Source organism: Symphalangus syndactylus, chromosome 1 (assembly GCF_028878055.3).
Source record: "Symphalangus syndactylus isolate Jambi chromosome 1, NHGRI_mSymSyn1-v2.1_pri, whole genome shotgun sequence".
NCBI lineage: Eukaryota > Metazoa > Chordata > Mammalia > Primates > Hylobatidae > Symphalangus > Symphalangus syndactylus.
In genome coordinates, this window is record NC_072423.2 from 97,670,001 (window position 1) to 97,693,992 (window position 23,992).

Consider the following 23,992-nt stretch of genomic DNA (forward strand, 5'->3'; position numbering starts at 1 on the left):
CCCTCCTTTCCCCACGCCCGTGCTCAGGGCAGCCTTGAGCGGCCCCTCCTTTCCCCACGCCTTCACTCAGGGCAGCCTCGAGAATGTCCTGCAGCTGCCTGCACATGGCACTGCTGTCTCTCTCTGTGCATCTCCACTGTTGTTCCGTCTGCTGTCTCTCTGTGCGTGCCACTGCTGTTCCCTCTGCTGTCTCTCTGTGCGTGCCACTGCTGTTCCCTCTGCTGTCTCTCTGTGCGTGCCACTGCTGTTCCCTCTGCTGTCTCTCTGTGCATGTCCACTGCTGTTCCCTCTGCTGTCTCTCTGTGCGTGCCACTGCTGTTCCCTCTGCTGTCTCTCTGTGCGTGCCACTGTTGTTCCGTCTGCTGTCTCTCTGTGCATGTCCACTGCTGTTCCCTCTGCTGTCTCTCTGTGCGTGCCACTGCTGTTCCCTCTGCTGTCCCCTCGTCCCCACCTGGCCAGCCTGCCCCACCCTGACGTCCCTCTTCAGGAAGCCTCCCCTGTCCCCGTCTCTGTGCTCTAGTGCTGCATTCACCACGTTATTCCCTTTCCATAAGTCTCATTTCCTCCCGGCTCTCCTTCCACCTCCATGCATTCTGGGGCCAGAGGCAGCTCTGAGCACTGTGGCTGAGGGATAGATGGACCAGTGTGTGTGGGGAGGTGGGTGAGGGGTGTGCAGTTTTATAGCTCAGCCCAGAACACAGGCGGTGGAGCCAGACAGACTTGGGCTCGAGCCCAGCCCTTGCAGCTGTGTGATCTGAGCAAGTTACCTAACCTCTCTGAGCCCAATTTTTTCATGTGAGTAAACAGGACATGTGACAGCCCTTCCGGAAGGTCAGGGAGGCTGTGGCCTGGCCCTCACTTGGAAGTGCTCAGTGATGGGTTTGGAATATTGCGGGGACCGAGGGGTAGGGACATTGTCCCTAACTGCATGAGGATGGCCCTGGTGTGTGGAGCAAAAAGACAAGCTGGCCTCCGGGTGTAGGGGCTGGGGGTGCCACAGGGAGGTGCTTTCATGCTCGTGCCTTCCAGAAGGGGAGAGCCCCAGGCCTCACCCAGGAAAGAGAAGGACCTGTTCCAGGCGCCGTCTTCATGTCCAGCTCTGCCACCCTTCTTCATAGGGATCCAGGGCCCCATTGTTCACATGGGGGTGGCCTCTAGGCTCCTGGTGACCTCTTAGGAGCTGCCCTTGGTGATGCTGAGCTGCCTACACGGATCCTTCTGGGGCCTGAGGCCAGGTGGTCACTGGGCCCCTGCCCCTCGGCCCCTTTGTGAACTCAGCAAAACCTGCACCTTTGGCGCATGACCTCCAGCTCCTTGGGAACCTATGGCCCCTCTTCCAGAAGCCCTTCTACCTGGCAACGGGGTCTCCACAGAGAACTACTGGTGCTGAGATGGATGGATCATGATTTCCTTCTGTCTGCACCAGGCTTTGCTTAGGAGAGAAAATGCCGGAAACAAAAAGGCTTGTCTTACCCTCAGCCTTCACATAGGATTTATTATGAATAAATGAAACTCCCTTGCAGGGCAGTTGCTCTGCGGCCAGCATGGCCTAGGAAGGCTCAGCTCCAAGTGATCAGCTCTGTCCTACAGAGACTGAAGCTTGGAGCAGCTGGTGACAGGACCACGGGCACGTAGCCTGGATTGGGAGAAAATGGGAGTGGCGATCCCTAGTGTTTGCAGAGCACTCGCTAGGAGGCCTGAGCCAAGGATGTTATCTTATTAATGTATGTTATCTTATGTAATCAGAGCCTGCCAAACATCCCAGTCTGCCCCAAAGTCCCGGGTGACATCTGTCACCCTGGCGTCATCATTAATAACCCCCGGAAGGTGGGAACTCTCAGAGCGCCCCATGGAGCTGATAAGGAGTGCAGTTTTCTTGTGTTTAGTCCTCTATCGAGCCCTGTGGAATATCCCTATGATGTGGATGAACAAACGGTGGGTCAGGGGGATAGAGGGACTTGCCCAAGGTCACCAGCTTGGAGGCAGGGTTGGATTCCAGGATTTATAATCTCAGAGGTGGGATTTAAAGTCACGGCCCTCTAATCCTTCCCAAACAACCGAAGGCCACGGAGTGCATTCGCGGTGTCAGGGAGGGTGGTGGGAAGGCAGGGGCGGAGGTCCCTGCAGAGGCCTGACCTTCCCAGGACCCCTCACTAGCGGTCAGCAGCCGGGGTCCCGGGAAGAATTCTGCCGAGAGAGAGCTTTTTCCCCTTCAAGGAATAAAAAGCACACACACACATTCCTCCGAATCAAAGGTGTGTCCAGAGAGAGGGAGGGCAAGGCCCCTTGACCGGCAGCTGCCAGCAGCCTGGGCACATGACAGCCCCGAAGGCTGCTGGCACCGACTCCGGCCAGGCATTTGCAGTGGACGGCGGTGCCAGGAGAGGGAGGGTGGCCTTTCACCAGCTTGGCACCTCTGCCATGTGACAGCCGCCTCCCCTGGCAGAGGGCGGGGTCGCTCCCCTCTGGGCAGGTGGGTGCAGCCCCAGGGTGCTGTGGGCCACTGCGGGACCTTCAGGGCCCGGCTCCCGGCACTGGCCTCTGTGTCCTGGCCGTTCCTGGGGCGGGGCGTGGGTCAGGAACTCACACTCTCACTCTTGGGAGATAGGAACTCAGTCCCGTTCATAACCGCACTGTGTAACCTGGAAGGCACTTTGCAGTTTACAAAGGCCGTCATAGCCAGCGTCCTTGAAGGAGGTGTGTCACTGTCCACTCCCCAGAGAGCAGCCTGTGGCCTGGGAGGGGGGCTTCGCCTCCCTGATGTCACATGGCGGGGGCCGTTTCGTCATTGACTTCTAGCGCAGGGCTGTGATCTGGAGTCCAGGCCTTGCTGGCCGGGACCCCCAGGACGAGGGTGGCCGCGACATGTGTTCTGGCGCCTTCAGTACTAGTGAAAGAAACGAGCCGGCTATGTCAGCTGGGAGATTACTTGCGGCTGCCATAACAAAAGATCACAAACTGGTGGGGGCTGAAAACCACAGAAATGCCTTCTCTCCCAGTGCTGGGGCCCGAAGCCTGATATCTAGATGTAGGCAGGGCTGTGTCCCCTCCAAAGGCTCCAGGGAGGGACCCCGGCCTCTTTCTGCCTTGGTGCCTCCAGGTGCCCCATGGCTTGTGGCTGCACCGCTCCAGTCTCTGCCTCGTTTTCACGTGGCCCCATCTCTTCTCCCTGTGTCTCTCCTCTGAGCCCTCAGGAAGAGGCTGGTCATTGGATTTTGGGTCCTCCAGGATGATCTCATCTCAAGGTCCTTAATTGCATCTGCAGATGCCTATTTCCAAATAGGGCCACATTTGATTAGGACGTGGACACGTCTTTCCAAGCCACCATACAAGCTGCTACAGGAAGTTTCATGAATTCATCTCAGTTTCCAGAGGACCTGGTGTTGCTTGGCTGGTCCCCTCCAGCAGTGACTGGAGGTTGCTGAGTAGCGGAAGCTTTCGGTGGGGCAGGCCCTCACCTGTCTGCCACAGTGAACCCCACTCCTGACCCCCGACCCTGCCTGGGACCCCTGACCTAGTCTCCCCAGTCCATTTCACAGCCAGGTAAACTGAGGTAGCTCAGGGTGAGGTATTGCCAGGCCTGGGCTGCCCAGGGCACCCGGCCCACGGGGAAGACCCCAACACAGCCCTCAGTTTACCAAGGAGAAGCTGGCCTTGCTCAGGGCCACAGCCAGCCTTCTCGTCACTTGGAAGCCACCTGGGGGCTTCCCAGGGTGTTCTGTCTGCTCCCCTGTCCCCAAGGGTAGCTTGTGTCAGGTTGGGATGACTCAGAATAATCAAATATGGCCACGTCTTTTGGGATGAGCAGCCATTTATTGTTTATCCTGGGGATCAGGGTTTTTTCCTCTGTAAAGCTGAATAGTGTCGCCTGGTGTAGCCCTAGGCAGTGTTACTTTGAAGACTGAGAGAGAGAATGTGAAAGCGTTTTGGAGCCTGAAGAGGACAGAAGGGAGAGACATGGTGAGCATCAGGGCAGTGCAGTGTTATCTTCCTGAGCTGTATGGGGAGCATGGTTAGGACAGAAGGGAGAGACTGTGGTGATCATCAGGGACAGTGCAGCATCCCCTCCGGAGCTGTACGGGAAGTGTCCTTAGAAACTTCAGGAACTCTTTCCGTGGAGTTTCCCTGTTCTTTGCATCCATCCTGTGCTCAGCCCTGAGCTAGGCACTGGGGAAGGGGAGCGAGAAGGGCCTCTGTCTCTGTCCCTCTGGGCGTTACATGGCTCCAGGAGCTGGGTATTGAACGTCACAGGAGTGGCTGCCCTGGGCTGCCTGAGCGGCTGGACGTAGGTGGTGGGTGTGCGGGGCACGAAGGGTGCCTGGCTCAGGCCTTTGTGGACAGCTGAGTGCAGGAGCTGGGCAGCAGTGAGTCTAGGATGGAGGATGCATTGTGGGGAGACCACAGGGAAGACCGCCCGAGGAAGAGCTCCTGTGTGACTGGTCACCCACAGAGAGATGGTGGTGAGACCTCAGCGTGGCTGGCTCAGAGCCCCTTCCTGAAAGGGCCTCGCATCACGGTGGTACAAGAATAGAAATTCGGAGCAAGGGAAGGACTACCATGCCTCTCTTCTGCACTCTTGGGGGCAAGGCCAGGGCAGGAATTGGGTATGGTAGGGGCTACTGAGCTTGGGTCCTATGTTCACTTTCTCCTTCCATTTATTTATTTATTTATTTATTTATTTATTTATTTATTTATTTATTTTTGAGACAGGGTCTGGCTTTGTTACCCAGGCTGGAATGCAGTGGTGCAATCATGGGTTACTGCAGCCTCGACCTCTGAGGCCCAAGTGATCCTCCTACCTCAGCCTCCCAAGTAGCTGGGACCACTGCTATAGTATAGTCCAGTGCCTAGACTGTACTAGTACTATAGGCACATGCCGCCACCTCTGGCTGATTTTTGTATTTTTTGTAGAGACTGGGTTTCGCCATGTAGCCCAGGCTGGTATCAAACTCCTGGGCTCAAGTGATCTGCCTGCCTTGGCCTACCAAAGCCCTGGGACTACAGACATGAGTCATTGCATCTGGCCTAATTACTTACTATTTTTTTTTTGGTGGAGACAAGGTCTTGCTGTGTGGCCCAGGTTGGTCTCAAACTCCTGGCCTCAAGTGATCCTCTGAACTCAGACTCTTCAGTAGCTGGGATTACAGGCGTGAGCCACTGGGCCTACTTCCTTTCCTTTTAGACTCAAAAATCCAGTGTAGGAGCTTTGTGGTCCATTGAGTAGGCTACATTGCCTAGCCTCCCTGTTGCTGGAGAAGTGTGTCAGCTAGCTTTTGCGGTGTAACAAACCACCTCAAAACGTTGTGACTTAAAACAGCAAGGGTTCATTATTTCTCTGGGTTCTGTGAGTTGGCTAAGCAAGATTTCTGATCTGGGCTGGCCTGGCTGTGGCCGGATGGTTGGGGATGGCCTCTCTCCTGTGTTGGGGGCCTCTGCTGGGACAGTGATGCTCTCCCCATGTGCTCATTCATCCTCAGGAGACCAGCCCGGCCTTGCTCATGTGCTGGCAGGAGGTCCCGGTACCGAGATAGCAGCCTGCATGCACAAAAGCTTTTCCAGCCTCTGCTTGCATCCTGTTTGCTTCATCCCTTTGGACAAAGCAAGTCATAGGCCAAGTCCAGATTCAGGGGTGGAGAAATAAAGTTCATCTCCTGGTGGGAGGAGTGACAGAGTCAAACAGTCATACGAGGGAGTGAGAATAAATTAGGGGTCATTACTGTCATGATCTACCACTGAGTGTGTGACTCAGTTCTGGCCAATGAGATGTGAGCAGAGTGGGTCTTCTAGGAAGTCTCCTTCCAGGGAATAGGCACACCTCCTTTCTCCCTTCTACATTCCTTGCTGCTTGGAATGTGGATGTGATGACTGGAGCTCTTGCAGCCATCTTAGACTATGAGGTTGAGAGCCATGCCCTGGGGGTGGTGAATTAGTTGGAAGGAAGCTTGGATCCTGTTGACTTTTTGGTGCCTTAGATTGCCTATCCCTGGACTTCTTTTACATGATAGGAAAGTTACGTGGGGTCAAATTTCATCCTGACTGATACATTTGGTAAAGACTCTTGTCTCTCAGAACGTGAGGATTTGGGTGGCCTCTCAGTATCCCCTGTGTGTTGTGTGGATGGACTTAACACACATGAGGAGGGCAGCTCAGGTGCTTCTCAGGGCCCTGGATACCAACCATGGGTTTCTTGGGAGAGATACTCTGGGGGAACCTCTGGAGTTAGGGTACTAGGGGCAAACTGGCTTTGAAGTCCTGAGATCCGGATGGGGAGAGTGGCAGCCAGTACCACTGTGCCCAGCACTAGCCTCACCCATGTAATCCTACCACCAGCCCCTGCAGTAGCTCTGTCATTATTTTACGGGTGGAGCAGCCAATGGGTAAAGTGACTTTTGTATAAGGCTGTGCGACCCAATGTGGAGTTAAGATTCCAACCCGCAAATGACCTCAGGACCCTGACTCTGAGCCGAGCCTGAAGCAGCCCTGTCATTCATTCACGCACACACTCATCCATTCATTCAGCACTTTCTGAACACCTTCCATGAGCCAAGCACACCCCACAGTGCTGGAGCACTGCCGGGGACAGAACAGACCAAGTCCTATCCTTGTGGCTTGCATTCTCATGGGATCAGAGACTCAGCCCCCTGGGGAAGCAGGGTGGGGAGAGAGGGCAGCCTTGCTGGGGAGGTCTGGGGGTCTCCTTGGAGTAGCATATCTGAATGGAAGCCACAGCTGGCTTCGCACCATGGCTGCAGCATGTTAGCTGGGTAACCTCAGGCGAGGGTCCACGTTGTGCTTCAGTTTCCTCACCTGTAGAATGTGGCTGTCGACCTCCTGCTGGTGGGGCTGGTGTGAGGAGGTGGGGTACCCCACGCTCACAGCAGCATGCAGGGGCTGCTCCTCGCGGGGACTTGGTGGCTCTATTTGTCCCTCCTAGAGACCTCCAGTCTTGGTCTGGCCCTCTCTTTAGCATGGAGCAGGAGATGAGGAGGTGGCCCTGACTACATCACTGTTGCTTTCCCAGGGTCCTGCTGATGCCTGCTGGCTGGGGCAGGGGGAGGGGTGGTGGTCAGAAAGGGCCCGGCGCCATGTGGCAAACAGGTCGGGTGCACAGGTCACATGTGAGAGTCCGGCCGCAATAGCGGCTCAGCGTCCAGCAGACAGGCTTGGGCCCTTTGCTGCAGAGACCTCGGGTCAGGTGCCACACGCTGCTGTGTGCTAGGTCCTTGACATGCCAGGTACAGGTGGGGTGCCCGTCTGCAGGTTCTGCAGTCACGAAGGCTGGAATTCAATCCTGGCTGGGGCCCTCACCAGGCAAGTGCCTAGCTGGGCACTCACCAGGTGCGCGAAAGTGACCACTGCTATAATCATGGCAGCAATAAGTGTGACATACTCCAAGGTGGTTATAATTTAAGGAACTTTCTTATGTGAGCCACACATATACTTGCCCACATGCACACACAGGCACAACACACCTATACAAACATGCACACACACATACATGCTTCTGTGCACCAACACACACGTACATGCTTCTGCACACAGCACACGCAGATACATGTTTCTGCACACCCACACGCACGTACCTGCCTGGGCATGCATGCACACAGGCACACAGCATGTATCCCTAAGACTCAAGCATGCACATGCCCCTGTGTGCCTTTGGTCTCAGCCTTGAGCTTCACTTTCCAAATGTGCAAGGGGCAAAGCCATGCACAGGCTCAGGGCGCTGAGCTGCAGAAGGCCCTCCGAGGGAAGGAAGTGGCAGCAGCTGTTGGGTGCGTGTTGTATCCATGCCAGCTCCTGCTCAGGGCTCTCTGTACATTTTCTTCCATAAAGAGAAGGTTTTCTCATCCCCATCATACAGATGTGGGCATCTAGGAAGGGGTGTGACCTGAGAGGCAGGAGGTGTAGAGCCTGGGAGTGCCTCCCCCAGGGCTGGGGTGGCTGTCCTCAAGCCCAGCTGACCACCTCCCCTGGGATTTTTGGGCAGCTGGTGAAAGGTTGGCTGGACCACTCTGTACCACTGAGGCTTGGAATTGGTGGTTTTGGTCAGTGATAGTGGTGGTGGGGGGGCCCTGGGAACCCTGCAGAGGCACTGGAGAGACGGAGACGGTGCCACCCTGCACGGGGGCCCTGGGAGCAGTAGAGCATTGTTCAATGCAAGTATCCCTAGCCCAGGCCTTTGGAAGCGCCTGCCGCCACCACGACCCTGGGGTGTCTAGCGAGGGGCAGGGGGCAAGGTGGGCCTGAAAGCAGGAGCGGAAGAGGCAGCTGGTGGAGGGCAGCTCGGAGGGAGTCAAGCCCCTGCCCATCTGTCTCAGCCCAATCCCCAGGGACTTTGGGGAGGACACAGGTGGGGTGTACCGCTCAGAGGGCAGTGGGAGGCATTGCTTGGAGAATTAAAGAAGAGCGTGATCCCAAGTGGCCAAGAACTTGGAGTGAAGAGCAGTGTGCTCAGCACCCATGTGGAAAATGGATCCCGGCTCAGCCATCCTTCCCCACCCCAGGGAGCCTTCGGATCAGCCCTGCCCTCCCTGCAGCTGTACCCTCACATGTCTTCCCAGGCTTTGAGGGGCTCACAGGCGGGTTGGGGCGGAGGGTCCCATACCCTCTGGAGGCCTGCTGGAGGCACTGCACTGCAGAGGGCACGAACCTGCAGGTTCTGGCCTTGCCACACCCTCAGAGTGTGGCTGACGGCAAGCTCGCCTCTCCACGTGCCAGTTTCTGCCTCCCTAACGTGGAGAGGGTACGGCACAGACAACAGATACCACGTGCAAAGCCCCTACCCAGTGCTTGGCACACAGTGGGTGCTTCGGTTCTTATCTTATTGGAACTGTACATGTGCTTGGGGTGGTAGGAATTCCTGTCCCTTTTCCAGGTGGAGAAACTGGGGCTTAGACCCATAAATGGCTTGCCCCAGGTCACACGGCCAGTTTGAGGTAGGGCCCCATGTCTACGTACATGATCCTATCGTGAGACAGCACCTCTGAGCAGCCAGCCTTCCGGGGCGGCTAGAATACTCTTCAAATCTACAAGGTTTCATTTATATCCAGGGCAGCCGTGCCCAGGCAGCGCTTGGCCAAGAGAGAGCACTGTGCTGGGAGTCCAGAGTCTTGGCCCCGAATCCCGGAAGGACCCAGAGCAAATGCTTTCCCACCTGGCGAGTGCCTTTCCTCCTCTTGGGCACAGTTCCGACGTTACCTGGGCTGGGCCATGGAGAATGCCGCCCAAGGGCTGGTCCTGGGCCACTGTTTACCCTAGTTCTGCATGGAGGGTTTGACCTCACGCCCGGCTCCCCACCTGCCAGCCCTGCTGTGCGGCCTCCTCCCTGCCTCGCTGACTCACAGCTCTGCTATGCGTCCTGCAAACATTCCGGAGCCCTCGCCCTGCAGCAGTGCTCTCTGCATTGGTGGATAATAGGGCAGCACTCTGTACCCGGAGCAGGAGGCATTTGGGTCCCCTAAGAAGCATTTGTCATTCTGTCCCTGCCTCTGGGCTCCTGGCCTGTGATCTCAGAAATGGGGCTGGGTGTGTCTCCGCAGCCTTCCTGGGGAAGTTTTCTTTTAATCTGCTAGACCCATGGTGGTGGGGGGGGGCAGGGGGCAGGGAGCCAGAACACCCTGATCTGTTCCTGCCAGCTCAGGGACCTCGGGCAAATCGAGTCAGCTCCCTGTGAGAGGCGGGAGTGGGCGGCATCAGTGGTTTGCAGAGACGTAGGTTGCAGAGCCAGTGAGCCGGTGACATCTTGCGTGCAGCCCTGATCCAGGGAGTGAAGGAAGTGCTAAGGCTGGGTGTCGGGGGAGCTGCAGGGAGAGCTGGTCTTTCTGTGCGCTCTGCGGAGGCCTCTGAATCTCCTCTACCCGTGGTGGGGGAAGCCCTAGAGTTCCCTGCACCTTCGAGGTCTCTCCTCACGCCAGCGGGCTGCAGCCCACGGTAGCCCAGGGACACATAGTGGAGCCCAGCTAGAGTTTGAACCCAGACCTTTGTGACCTTGCACCCTGCAAGCATTCCGCTTGACCATTAGGGTGGTCAGCACCTGTCCCTGCCGCTGGATGCCAGCTCTGAGGTTGAGGCCTCACCCACCACTGCACCCCAACACTGAGCACGGTGGTGAGTGCGTGCCAGGTGCCCAAGAGTCCTTTGCTGAGTGGGCGAGGGGTGGGGTCCTCCTGCTTCCCCCTGCCCTCCCTCCTGGCCCTTGCAGGGGCTAAGTACCTTTGTACCCCTGGGCGCCCCCGCCACGCCCCTCCCCGCTGGCCCAGTCCCCCCTTCCCTGTTCTGGCCTTCAAGGTCTGCAGTCTCTGGTCTCACTTCTCTCCTCCCCTGCTTCCGGTAGACAGCGGCCAGAGGAGGCGCTCCTGGGGTTGGATTCACTGTTGGTTTTAGGAACTGAGAAAGGCCCCCAATCCCTGGGAAAATCCAGGGCAGAATGTAGCTGAGGAGCTGGAGGGAGGAGAGGAGGCTGGGCGCCCTCCCAGGGCCTCCACCTCGGGCCTGTAGATATGAAGTCCCCCAAGGCCTTGCTGTGTGACCTGGGTAAGTTGCTCCATCTCTCTGGGCCTGGATAGGGATTGATGGATCCTATCTTGTCGGAATGCTGGGGGCATTGAGGGCAGCTGGAGAATGTAAGCTTAGCTCCTAGACTGGTGCTTGGGGAGGGTCGGCGAGGGTTCTGCTGTGTTTATTATCACCTTTACCGGCGAGTTCAAATGGAGAAAATCAGCAAAGGCCCCAAAATGCTGGGGCCCAACAGACATGCAGTTTCCCCTTGAACAATGCATGTGTTAGGGGTGCGACCCCCTCCCCCATGCAGTGAAAACCTGCATGTAACTTTTGACTCCCCCAAAACTGAACTATGAATAGTTGACTGTTGACCAGAAGCCTCACTGATAACGTCAACAGTTGATGGACAGATATTTTGTATGTTACATGTATTACATGCTGTGTTCTTACAATAAAGTAAGAACGTGTTATTAAGAAAATCATAAAGAAGAGGAATATATTTACTATTCAGTAAGTGGAAGTAGATCATCATAAAGTTTTCCATCCTTGTCATCTTACATCAAAGAGGCTAAGTCAGAGGAGGAGGTGGAGGAGAAGGAAGGAGGGGGAGGGGGAGGAAGGAGGAAGAGGAGGAGGAGGGGAGGAGGAAGAGGAGGGGGAGGGGAGGAGGAAGAGGAGGGGAGGGGAGGAGGAAGAGGAGGGGGAGGGGAGGAGGAAGAGGAGGGGGAGGAGGAAGAGGAGGGGGAGGAGGAAGAGGAGGGGGAGGAGGAAGAGGAGGGGGAGGAGGAAGAGGGGTAGGAGTAGGGGGAGGAGGAAGAGGAGGAGGGGGAGGAGGAAGAGGGGTAGGAGTAGGGGGAGGAGGAAGAGGAGGAGGAGGAGGAGGAGTGGGAGGAGAGGTTGGTCTTTGTGCCTCAGGGGTGGTAGAGGTGGAAGAAAACCTGCCTATAGGTTGAAACCCATGTTGTTTAAGGGTCAGCTGTAGACAGATGGCTCCTAACTTAAGATGCAGCTTAAGGATCTCTTGACTTCACCATGGTGTGAAAGCCATATGCGTTCAGTAGAACATCAGTAAATTCCATGAAATAGTAAACATCTTATTATAAAGCAGGCTTTGTGTTAGATGATTTTGCCCAATTGTAGGCTAATGGCAGTGATCTGGGCACACGTAGGGTGGGCCAGGCTGCGCTATGATGTTCAGGTGGATTCCATGCATTTGATTCAATGGATGGGTTTGCTGGAATGTAACCCCATCGTAAGTTGGGCAGCATTTGTCATGCGAACCACAGAGATAATTTAAAATTTTTGAATAGCCACATTAAAAAGGTAAAAGAAACTGGTGAAATGAATTTTAATCGTATTTTATTTAATCCAGTCCATCCAAAATATTGAAACAGCATATAATCAATATTAAAATTACTGGGATATTTTGCATTCTTTTGTATGTACTAGTCTTAAAAACCCAGTACGTTTTTTTACATTGAGAGCACCTCTTACTTCAGACACTACATGTTGAATATCCTACCTAGACAATAAAGTTGTGTTGAACAAGAGGCCATTTCACATGGCTTCAGTATTTTTATTTTTTTATTTTTGAGACGGAGTTTCACTCTGTCGCTTAGGCTGGAGTGCAGTGGCACAATCTTGGCTCACTACAAGCTCCACCTCCCAGGTTCAAGTGATTCTCCTGCCTCAGCCTCCTGAGTAGCTGGGATTACAGGCGCACACCACCACGCCCGGCTATTTTTTGTATTTTTAGTAGAGACAGGGTTTCACTATGTTGGTCAGACTGGTCTCCAACTCCTGACCTAGTGATCTGCCTGCCTTGGCCTCCCAAAGTGTTGGGATCACAGGCGTGGGCCACCGCGCCTGACCCACATGGCTTCGGTTTTTAAAAATTAAATTTAATGAATTTTTCTGCAGGTCTGTAGTAGGTGTATGTACCTGTGGGGTCCATGAGATGTTTGGATACAGGCATGCAGTGTGAAATCAGCACATCCTGGGGAATAGGGTATCCATCCCACAAACATTTATCCTTTGAGTTACAAATAATCCAATTATTGCTTCAGTTTTTAAATGTAAAATAATTAAAATTAAATATGTTTAAAAAACCCCAGAGTTTATCAGTCTCACCAGCCATGTACAGAGTGATCAGCAGCTGCATGGCCGGGGGCTGGTGTGTGGGTGACGCTGGCCCAGGCGTCATCTGTGTCCTTCTACCCTCACCAAACTGCATCTGTCCAGGGCCCTGTCCCTCCAGCCTGTGGCTCTGCTGAGTGGCCCCTGGCTCACCTGAGGCTCTCAGGCACGCTTGTCTGTGAGAGGCCGAACCCCACCTCCCGTTTAGAGGCATTTAGGGGACATTCGAGGGCTGATTAGATGGGGCTTCAGGCTTTTCAAAAGGGAGGCAGGCAGGGGAGGGGCTTTGCCTCGGAGCCCTATCTGCTGTGAGGTTGAGGAGGGCACACACCTGGTGGGGTCTGAGTCCTTGGGCTGGGCGCTTTGGGCCTCACACAACCCCTCTCTGGGCCTGCCCAGAGGGCTCCGATGTCCCCTCGGGCTCCAGTCTGTCTACCTAGTACTTGCCAGTGCCCATAAGTCAGGAGCTGGAGTCCTTCCCAGAGGCCTAGCAGCACCAGACGGTGCCTGGCGGACAGACGGCCTTTCTTGGTGGCCTGGTGCATGGATGGGGGTGCTGGCCTCACTGTGGAGTGCGGTCTGGAATGGCCTTTGTGTCTCACCTGCTGCAGGAGTCTGACTCTGACCTTCCTCAGGGACCCTGCCATTCCAGGGTTCTGTACCCTGTGTGGTGACTGTCCAGCCTTGCTTGGGATCCACCTCTCCCCGTACGCTGATGACACCGTCGTCCTGACAATAGCCCGAGAGGCAGGTCCTGTGTGGGTTGTACTCTGTGGATGGGGAGACTGAGGCACAGAGAGGTGAAGCAATTTGCCCGGAGGTGCAGAGCTCACGAATGGCAGAGCTGGGAATCGGACCGGCTGCCTGGCTCCCACACTCCTGAAAACTGCTGAGTGACTGTCCCCTCTGACAGCCAAAACCCTGGCTCTGGTCTTGGCTGTTCAGCCTCCTGGTTCCAGCTTCAGTGTCTCCAACTGTACCATGAGTGAATGGGACCCTCTGATGGCTAAGTTCCATCTAGCTCTGAGAGCCTCTGCATTGCCTGTTACTTTTTATTTTTAAAGTGATTTTGTTTTGGCGAGGAGGCTGAGGGAGGGTGAGGCCAGGTGGGTGGGAAAAAACATGAAATCGCTCAGCCCCAGGCCCTCCTAGCAGCTCAGTCCCTACAGATGGACGGAGGCCTTGCACACATTTCCCAGAGGCCGTGCTGGGAAGCCCGCCCAGCCAGATCCCAGCGCTTGGAAAAGCCCACTCTGTGTCTTGGCACTCGGGCCTCACAGCTGCTGGGGACTGGCTGCGTGCGGTCCCGGGGCTGGCGTGGCTGCGGCCGGGTGGGTGGGGGGTGTGCCGAGGGGCACGCATCCATCACTGCCAGCAGCTTGCGTGGGCCCTGCCAAGTCGTGGTGGAACCGAGCCCAGGTGCCAACGTGCTTGGTAACTGGCTTGCTATTTGAAAAATTGAAGCGGTGTCAAGAATATCTAACCTTTGCATTCATATCAGGAGTCTGGAGCCGGGCGGGTGGCAGCCAGAGTGGGGCTGTTTGTGCAGGGCGGCCAGTGGGAAGGCACCCTCTGAAGGAGCAGATTACAGCAAAGAACATTATCCACCCAGCACCCGGGAGGAGGCACAGGCGATAACCGGGGAGGGGGAGCAGAAAGCACAGGCCAACTGACCTCTCTAGCTGCTGGGACTCCTGCAGGAAGGCAGCCTGGTGCGCACCTACTGTGTGCTGGGAGAATGTGCCAGGTGCTGGGGTGGACGGAGATGGGGTAGTGCCTCCAGGACACATGGGGCCTGGGCCCATGATACTTGCAGGGACCCACAGTGATGTTTTAATGTCTTTTAAAATCAAAAGAAAGAAACGAACTTTTAGGTTGAAGAAATAATGGTTAATAATGTCCCCACATATGACCTAAAGTTATCTACAGATTCAGTGCGATCCCTATCAAAATAGCAATGACATTCTTCACAGAAATAGAAAAAAACAATCCTGAAAGTCATATGGAACCACAAAACACCCCAATAGCCAAAGCAATCTGGTGCTAAAAGAACAAAGCTGGAGGCATCACACTACCTGACTTCAAAATATACTACAAAGCCATAGTAACCAAAACAGCATGGTACTGGCTAAAAACAGACACATAGACACATGGACCACAATAGAGAGTCCAGATGCAAATCCATGCATTAGTAGCCACTTGATTTTCAACAAAGGCATGAAGAGCATCTGTTGGAGAAAGGACGGTTTCTAATAAATGGTTCTGGGAAAACTGGATATTCACATACAAAAGAATGAAGTTGGACCCATACCTTACACCATACACATAAAAAACTCAAAATGGATTATAGACTTTTTATGAAACTACTAGAAGAAAACATAGGGGAAACACTTCAGGATATTGGTCTGGGCAAAGATTTTATGGCCAAGATTTCAAAAGCACTGGCAACAAAAGTATATAAAGAACTCAAACAACTCAACAGCAAAAAATCCAAATAAGGTTTAAAGATGGGCAAGTATTCTAAATAGACATTTCTCAAAAGAAGACATACAAAGGGCCAACAAGTATATGAAAAAAATGCTCAACATCACTGATCATCAGAGAAATGTAAATTAAAACCACAATGAGGGTGGGGCACGGTGTCTTACACCTGTAATCCCAGCACTTTGGGAGGCCAAGGCAAGTGGATCAGTTGAGGTCAGGAGTTTGAGACCAGCCTGGCCAACATGGTGAAACCTGTCTCTACTAAAAATACAAAAAATAGCTGGGCATGGTCATGCACGCCTCTAATTCCAGCTACTCAGGAGGCTGAGGTGGAAGGATTGCTTGAACCCAGGAGGTGGAGGTTGCAGTGAGTGGAGATCATGGCAGTGCACTCCAGCCTGGGTGACAGAGCGAGACTTCATCACAAAAACAAAAACAAAAACAAAAAACAGAAAAGCACAGTGAGATATCTCATCCCACTTAAAATAGAAATAAAATTATCAAAAAGACAAAAACAACTAAACAACAAATGCTGGTGAGGATACAGGGAAAAGTAACTCTTATACACTCTTAGTGGGAATGTAAAATAGTGCAGCCATTATGGACAACAGTATGGAAATTCCTCCAAAAATTAAAAGCAGAACTACCATATGACCCAGCAATTCTGCTAGTGGGTATGTATACAAAGACTAGGAGATCAGCATGTGAAAGAGACATCTGCACCCACATTCTCACTGTAGTGCTATTCACAATAGCTAAGAGATGGAATCAACCTATATGCCCATCAATGGATGAATGGATAAAGAAAATGAAGTGGATATACATAATGGAATACTATACAGCCATAAAAAGAATGCAATTCTGTCATTTGAGGAAAAGTGGATGAACCTGGAGGCCAGGGAGTGGGAAGGGTGATGGGGAGAGGGGAATAGGGAGAGACTGGTAAATGGGTACAAAATTACAGTTGGACAGAAGGAATGAGCTCTAGTGTTCTATAGCACAGTAGGGGGACTATAGTTAATAATTTATTATATATTTCAAAATAGCTAGAAGAGAAGAATCGGAATGTTCCCAACATGAAGAGATACATGTTTGAGGTGACGGACATCCCAGTCACCTGCTGTGATCATTATTGTTGAAATGGGATCATATACATGTATTGAAATATCACATGTGCCCTATAAATATGTACGTTATTATGTGTTAATTAAAAAAATATATCCCCACAAAATTCACATCCACTTGGAGCCTCAGAATATGACCTTCTTTGGAGATAGGGTCTTTGCAGATGTAGTCAAGTGAAGAGGGGGTAGCTCCAGCCCTGACCCCATGGCTGGTATCCTCATAAGAAGAAGAGATCCAGAGACACAGGCCAGGAAGACCATGTGCCTATGGAAGCAGAGGATGGGGCGATGCGGCCATAAGCCAGGGAAAGCCAGGAACCAGCAGAAGCTGGCAGGGGCCAGGAAGGACCCTCCCTGAGAGCCTTCAGCGGACCCAGCCAAGCCAACACCTTCAATTTGGATTTCTGCCTCCAGAGCTGTGAGAGAATAATTCCCACAATTCTGAGCCACCTGTGGTAATTGGTTATGGCAGGCCCAGGAAATAATACGACGTATAATATTGATCCGTCTCTACTCCGGCATAGTTAGATCAATAGAATTCTTTGCAGGGTGCAGTGGCTTATACCTGCAATCTCAGCACTTTGGGAGGCCGAGGCAGGTGGATCACATGTGGCCAGGAGTTTGAGACCAGCTTGGGCAGCATAGTGAGACCACGTCTCTATAAAAAATACAAAAATTAGCTAGGTGTGGTGGTGTATGCCTGTGGTCCTGGCTACTAGGGAGGCTGAGGTGGGAGAATTGCTTGAACCCTGGGAGGTTGAGGCTGCAGTGAGCTGAGATTGTGCTGCTGCACTCCAGCCTGGATGACAGAGTGAGACCGTCTCAATAATAATAATAATAATAATAATAATAATAATAACATAATTTTTTTTTAAATGGAAGAAGGAATCTAAGTGTTCATTCAAGGTGATGAACCTTGCCATCCTTCCAAAAACTCACTTCCTGGGTGGGGGCCTTGATGGGGGTGTTGGGAGCGGGTGTGGGGGTTTCCTAGGTAGGTGGAATCTGCATGTGCAGGGAGGCGGGCCAGGGAAAGAGATGGAGCACTGGAATCAGAATCTTACGTTCCAGTCCTGGCTCTGCCATGTCTGGCTGTGTGGCCATGAGAGGGAACACGACTTCCGTCAGCCTCAGCGGCCGCCTCTGTTAACTCAGGCTCCCTACTGTAGAGGATGCTCCCAGGGAGTCAGGGAGGAAGTGCTATCCGATCCCAGGAAATGCAGCTTGCAGAAGCTCAGTGGGGGGCCTCGAGGGCTGGCGGGGTCTACCGCCTGCTCAGGGATTGGGGCACCTCATAAATAAGGATATCTGTCTTCTGGAGTTTTCCATCCATGTTTCAAAAGAGCCGAGCCCTCCTTCCATCAGAGGGGGTCCTCTCCAGCCTTGTGTTCCTCTGTGACCGTGTTCCAATGCATTTGTATCTATTCCTGACTTTGGAGGCCTGGTGACGTCAGAGGCCTGTTGGCTTGTGGTCCCTGCCGGCTCTTGTCCTGGAGGTCCTCCTAGCATTGTGCTGGTCCTAAACAGAGGCTCAGAAGGCTGTCCCCAACCTCTGCTGCCCCGGAGCCCCCTCCCTCCGGGTGTCTGTACATCTAGGCCAGGCCTTGCCCGAGGAGGGTACAGGCAGCCTGGCAGGGGAGCCTCTAGGCATAAGCTGGCCAAGGTCCCTGGCACTGTCCCAGCTGCCCAGGGGTGGCCCAGAAAGGTTCCCAGACTGCGATATCTCGATGGGCCACCGTGTCTTAGCATGGGCCGCCTGGTTTTCCACGGAAGATGTCTGGCTAATCCCAGAGCCACCAAATTTCCGGGCAGTGGGCTGTCCTGTGTTCCTAAGAACAACCCTGGGCTGGCTGCCACATGGCTACTAGCTGTGTGCCAGGCCTACGTAGATGTACTTTGCATATACCATCTCCATTAGAGACTGGGGTGTAGATAGGATTGCAATTCACAATTCCCAGATGAGGAAACTGAGGCACAGAGAAGCTGGTAGGTGGCCCAGCCATGATGGGAAGCTAGGGTGGGAAGCGCTGAGGGAGCGGCTCTCCTCCTCAGGTATTCAGACCTACCTAATGGTGCAAATGCCTCAGCCACATTCCTGCCTCTAGGTGGGGCATCTTGCATGTGTGTTCCCGAGGGCTTTGCCTGCTGGCTGGGAATTCCTGGGCTAAAGAGCTGAGCACTTGCATTTTCTGACTCCCAGAACTGTTGGTCAGAACCGAGGTGGGGTGTAGACATCCTGAAGCCAGCCCAGAAAGGTCTGGTGACTGACCCACCTACCAGCTGTTGCCTTTCCCTGCAGACTGGGAAACGCGGTGTGGACTCTCACTGCTTTTCCGGCTTGGAAACGTGTTCCTGTCTTCGCCCTCTCCCTGGGGCTGGAATCCCTCCTGGACAGGCCTGAGGCATGTCATGGGTCCCCCTCCCTCCCTGCTGTAACCCCAGCGCCCCCATGGGGAACCCGCAGCTTCCATCATCGTCAGGGTCCCCTTGTCGCTCTCAGGAGGGGACTGTGGAGAGGCGTTTGCACTCCTGGGTGTGTCTGGGCTGCCACTTGCCCAGGGTCTGGGAGGTGACCTTGTGCCAGATGGGGCTGGGAGCTCCCTGAGGGTAGGGGCGGGGCTCACCCTGGTGCACCTGGGTTGCATGTGGCCTCGGATCTCTTTCCTGTCATGTCTTGGGGTCTTTTCTGTTCCCAAGATTGTCGTAAGAAGGTGTTTGCTGACAAATGAGACCTGGCTTCCTCTGGATTCTGATTCTGTCCCTCTCTTCGTGAGCCTGCATGGGTCGGGCCCCCTGAAGCCTCATCCTTTCCTCTGGAAAGCAGGATGAGGAGGCTGGCTTGCTGATCCCCAAGGTCTCTCCCAGGACAGCCTTAGTGGTTTGGGGGGTGATGCTGCAGTCAGGCCTGGGTGGAAGTCCCAACTCCATTCCAGCCTTCCTGGGTGGCACTGGGTGACCTGGCACCTCCAAACCTCCGTTTACTCATCTGTAAAATGGAGAGAACCCAGGGCCCCCTGGGTACCTGACCACAGGGAATGCAGCTCCTTGGTTGTTCAGCACCATTTCTGCCACGTAAGGAGTGTTCCTCCTCTTCCTTCAATGTCATCACTTTCAATGATGAGAAGAGTGAAGTGATTTTTTTTTTTTTGGGTGGGGTGTTATTGAGCCGTAATTAGCACACAGCAAAAGTGACTCTTTATACAGTTTGATGACTTCTGACAAAGACACAATTATGCAACGACTACTGTAGTCCAGGCATAGTACAGCACTGTCTCCCAGAAGTCCCTCAATGCTGCCCCTTGGCTGTCAACGCCTGCCCCCACCCCAGCCCCTAGAAACCAAATGACCTGGTTTTTATTCCTGTGGTTTTCTAGCGTGTCATAGAAATGGAAGTGTGCATCGTGCAGCTCTCTGCCTGTGACTCTATCACTTGTCATATGCATTTGAGGTTCACCCGTTGTTGTGTGTATCTGTAGATAGTTCCTTTTTACTGTTGAATATTGTGTGACCATTGCACAAAGGCTGGGTTGTATGAATATGCCACAGCTTGCTTTCCCACTCGCCAGTTAATGGACATTTGAGTTGTTTCCATTGTGGCTACTATGAATAAAGCTGCTGCAAACATTTGTATCTGGGTCTTTGTGTGCACATATGTTTTCATTTCTTTTGGGCACATGCCAGAAGTGGGATTATCACTGGATTGTATGTTAAGTGTATATTTAACTGTATAAGAAACTGCCAAACTCTTTCTTGATGTGGCTGCATCGTGTTACGTTCCCAACAGCAAGGTATGAGAGTTCCAGTTGCTCCACATCTTTGTCAACACTTGGTATTGTCAGTTTTAAATTTTAGCCACTTTAGTAAGTGTATGGTGGTTTTAATTTGCCTTTCCTGACTCTAATGTTGTTGAACATCTTTTCAGTTTGCCATCCATTTGCTTATTTGCCATCTGTTTTTATCTTTGGTGAAGTGTCAGTTCAAATTTTGTGTATTTAAAAAATAGGCGTTGTTTATCTTATGGCTGAGTTGTAAGAGTTCTTCTATGTTCTAGATGAGAGATATTTATAATGTATGCAATTTGGAAATATTGTCTCCTAGCCTGTGGCTTGTCTTTTCACTTTATTAGCAGTGTCTTTTGAGGAGAAATTTCTATTTTGATGAGGTCTAATTTATGATTTTGTTATTTTATACTTTGTGCTTTTTGAGTCCTACCTAAGAACTCATGTCTGTCTCAAAGTTGCAGAACTTCTGCTCTGTTTTCTTCCAGGTTTGTAGTTGTAGGTTTTACTTTTAGGTCTGTGACCCTTTGGTGTGAATTCACTTTTGTCTACAGTGCCCTGCAGTACCCACGTCCTGTAGCCACTAGCAGCTGGCCAGGCTTTCCTTGTCACAGTTGCCCTTGTTCACCTGGGCAGCTGTTGGCCAAGGCTTCTCTGTCACCTGTGAACAACAGATGTGAAGCTGTTGGGCCACCCTGTGGGTTTTGGTGCTGGCGTCAGCCTTTGCCCAACTGTTTGTCCTCAGAACTGCAGGGTGACTGTATTAGTTCATTCGCACATTGCTATAAGGAAATACCTGAGATTGGGTAATTTATAAAGAAAAGAGGTTTAACTTGCTCATGGTTCCACAGGCTGTACAGGAAGCATGGCTGGGGAGGCCTCAGGAAACTTACAATCGTGGCAGAAGGCAAAGGGGAAGCAGACATGTCTTACATGGCTGGAGAAAGGGGAAGAGAAAACAGGGGGAAGAGCCACACACTTTTAAACAATTGGATCTCACTCATAGTGACCAGAAAAGCAAGGAGGAAATCCGCCTCCATGACCCAGTCACCTCCCACCAGGCCTTTCTTTTTTTTTTTTTTTTTTTTTTGAGACAGAGTTTCACTCTGTTGCCTAGGCTGGAGTGCAGTGGTGCGATCTTGGCTCACTGCAACCTCCGCCTCCCGGGTTCAAGTGATTCTCCTGCCTTAGCCTCTCGAGTAGCTGTGACTACAGGCGTGTGCCACCACACCTGGCTAATTTTTTGTATTTTTAGTAGGGACGGGGTTTTGCTGTGTTAGCCAGGATGGTCTTGATCTCCTGACCTCCTGGTCTGCCCGCCTCAGCCTCCCAAAGTGCTGGGGTTACAGGTGTGAGCCACCGTGCCTGGCCTCACCAGGCCTTTCTTCCAGCACTGGGGATTATAATTCAACATGAGATTTGGATGGGAATACAGAGCCAAACCATATCAGTGACCTTGTCCAGAGGACCCCAAGGCTGGATCCTGCCCACTGCTTAGAAGATGCAGTTGCTGGATGAGCCACCTGTGCTGTCCTTTCCAGCTCTGGGCAGCTGCTGCTTGCCTGTTCCCCAGGAGTTCTCCTCCTCCTCTCTGTCCAGCCTGGAGGCACCTTCCCTATCTGTGTGTGGGCTGAGCCACCCAGCCCAAACACAAACATTTTTATCAGACTCTACCCACTCTCCTCACCCCCCGCAGGTTCCTGGCCCCATTTCTCAGGGTGGGGAAACTGGGTTTACAAGAGAACGAGTTATTTGTCTAAGGTGGAACAGTGTGAGTGGCAGAACTGGGAATCGATCCCTCGATGCCACATAACTTTCCCAGGTCAGGTCTCACCACATCAGGCCGCCTAGATCTGCATCCATGCAGGAACCTGCGTGTGATTTAACCAACATCATTAGCAGGCGGTTATTTCAGGGCGAGGGTGCTGCCGGTCCCCCTCCTGGACAGTGGGTCTCCTCCGGGTTGCAAATTTCTTGTGTTTTGTGTCTCTTCCCTCAGTGACCCAGGAGGCTGTCACGTGGAGTCCCCAGAACAGCATCAACTCCTCACGATGCTCCTGATGGTGGTGGACAGACTCTCCATGCCCCGATGAAGTTGTGAGTCAAATATATCCCTGTTCACGGCACCTGGTACACAGTAGGTGGTCCCATAAATGTTTGTGGCACAAGTGAATGAACTTGGAACCATCCATCTAGTGGAAATTGTAAATTATAACAAAACCCAATGGACCATGAAAGCCAGGGTCAAGGCTGGGGCCTGCTGAGGCTCTGTCATCGAGGGAGTTTTTGTGCTGGTAAAGACGATGACTGCCCTGGTGCAGGGCCCGTGTAGCCCAACATGTCTAGTCCGTGGCGGGCTCTTAGTGGGGATGAGGGGCCTCCAGGAGGAGCAGGCCTGGGCACAGACCTCTGACCTGGGCACAGGGGAAGGGTGACAAGGGGTCAGAGCAGGCTCTTGGCCTCAGGTCAAAGGACAGGAGTCCTCCTGACTCTGCTGTGTCTGAAGCCCACAGTGAATGCACTGCAGAAAAAGCAGTGCTTGACCGTTTTGTTTTCTCCAGGGTTAGGATCCCTGATATGGTTGGGCTGTGTCCCCACCCAAATCTCGCCTTGAATTGTAATGATCCCCACGTGTCAGGAGTGGGGCCAGGTGGAGATCATCGAATCACGGGGGCGGTTTCCTCTGTACTGTTCTTGTGGTAGTGAATAAGTCTCATGAGAACTGATGGTTTTATAAAGGGGAATTCCCCTGCACACGCTCTCTCTTGCCTGCCCCTATGGAAGATGTGTCTTGCTTCTCCTTTGCCTTCTGCCACGACTGTGAGGCCTCCCTGGCCATGTGCAACTGTGAGTCAATTAAACCTCTTTCCTTTAAAAATTACCCAGTCCCAGGTATGTCTTTATTAGCAGCATGAGAACAAACTAACGTGATCTTACAGAGAGCAGCGCTGGTGGTGAGAAGGAAGGTTCTGTGTTTGAGGAGGGACACTCAGGTCCCACCCCAAGCCCATGCCGTGACCTGGGGCTGCAGTTATTTTAATTCCCATTATGTGGGGAACCAAGACCCAGAGAGGGAGGACACTTGCCTGGGACTGCCCAACTCTGGAGGGAAGATCCTGCCCCTCAGCTGGGGAGGCCTGGGTGGCAGTGGCAGCTGGGGAGGTGCGGCAGGAGTGGGGACTAATGAGTGAGTGCAGGCTGCATGCAGCCTTGCTGGGATCTTGTGGGAGAGGAGACCCTGAGTCCTGATGGGAGTTCAAGAAACCCAGGACCAGCAGAGGTGAGGAACAGGCCTGGGCTGCTTTCCTCCTGTCCGTGTGCTAGCTGTGGGTTCCGTTGACACGGCCCTGCCCTGGGACCTGGGTGGACAGGCAGAGAGGCTGTGTATACATCAATGGCCTGTGGCCCTGCAGAGCTCAGGGTCCCCTGGTCTCAGCAAGGGCCTTAAGAACGGCTGGAGAAGGGAACACACCTTTGTCAGGGACTGTCCAGCTGCCAGGCTTGGTGCTGCAGCCTCTCCACCTGCAGCCTCGCCAATCCCTCCAAGCTGGGGTTTCTCCACTGTGGTGGCACTATCCACATTTTGGACAGGGTCATTCTTTGTGGAGGCTGTCCTGTACATTGCAGGATGTTTAGCAGCATCCCTGGCTTCTATCCACCAGATGCCAGTAGCACCCCCCCAACCCCTGCCCAGTATGACAACCAAATATGTCTCCAGACATTGCCACATGTCCCTCTGTGGGTCCCCTGGGTGAGAGCCACTGCTCGCCATCACTCCCCATTTCGAGAGGGCAAACTGAGGCTCTAGAGAGGCCGAAGACTCACTCACAGGCACCTGACATGTCCAGGGAGAGCTGGGGCTTGGTTAGCTCACAGTCTCTCTCCCAGCAGAGCTGGAAGCCCAGGAGAGCTTGTCGCATTCCCCGCTGCATTTTCAGGGCTTAGCACTGTGCCTGGCACACAGTA

General features: G+C 53.2%; 1 protein-coding gene across 2 annotated transcripts in view; it reads left to right on the forward strand.

Annotated features, from left to right (window-relative positions):
* The window catches only part of TPCN2 (two pore segment channel 2), an 85,945-nt gene extending 63,038 nt beyond the window's left edge, over positions 1 to 22,907 (forward strand). Inside the window, exon 26 of one of the 2 annotated variants that reach the window (XR_008656490.2) lies at positions 22,026 to 22,091. Coding sequence is in view for 1 of the 2 variants with exons in the window: in XM_055271099.2 (XP_055127074.1) it covers positions 22,026 to 22,087 (62 nt within the window). In the remaining variant the exon portion in view is untranslated. Of the gene's footprint in view, positions 1 to 22,025 lie in introns of both variants that reach the window. The other variant, XM_055271099.2, reaches the window with a different exon arrangement.
* Positions 22,908 to 23,992: the final 1,085 nt, after the last annotated feature.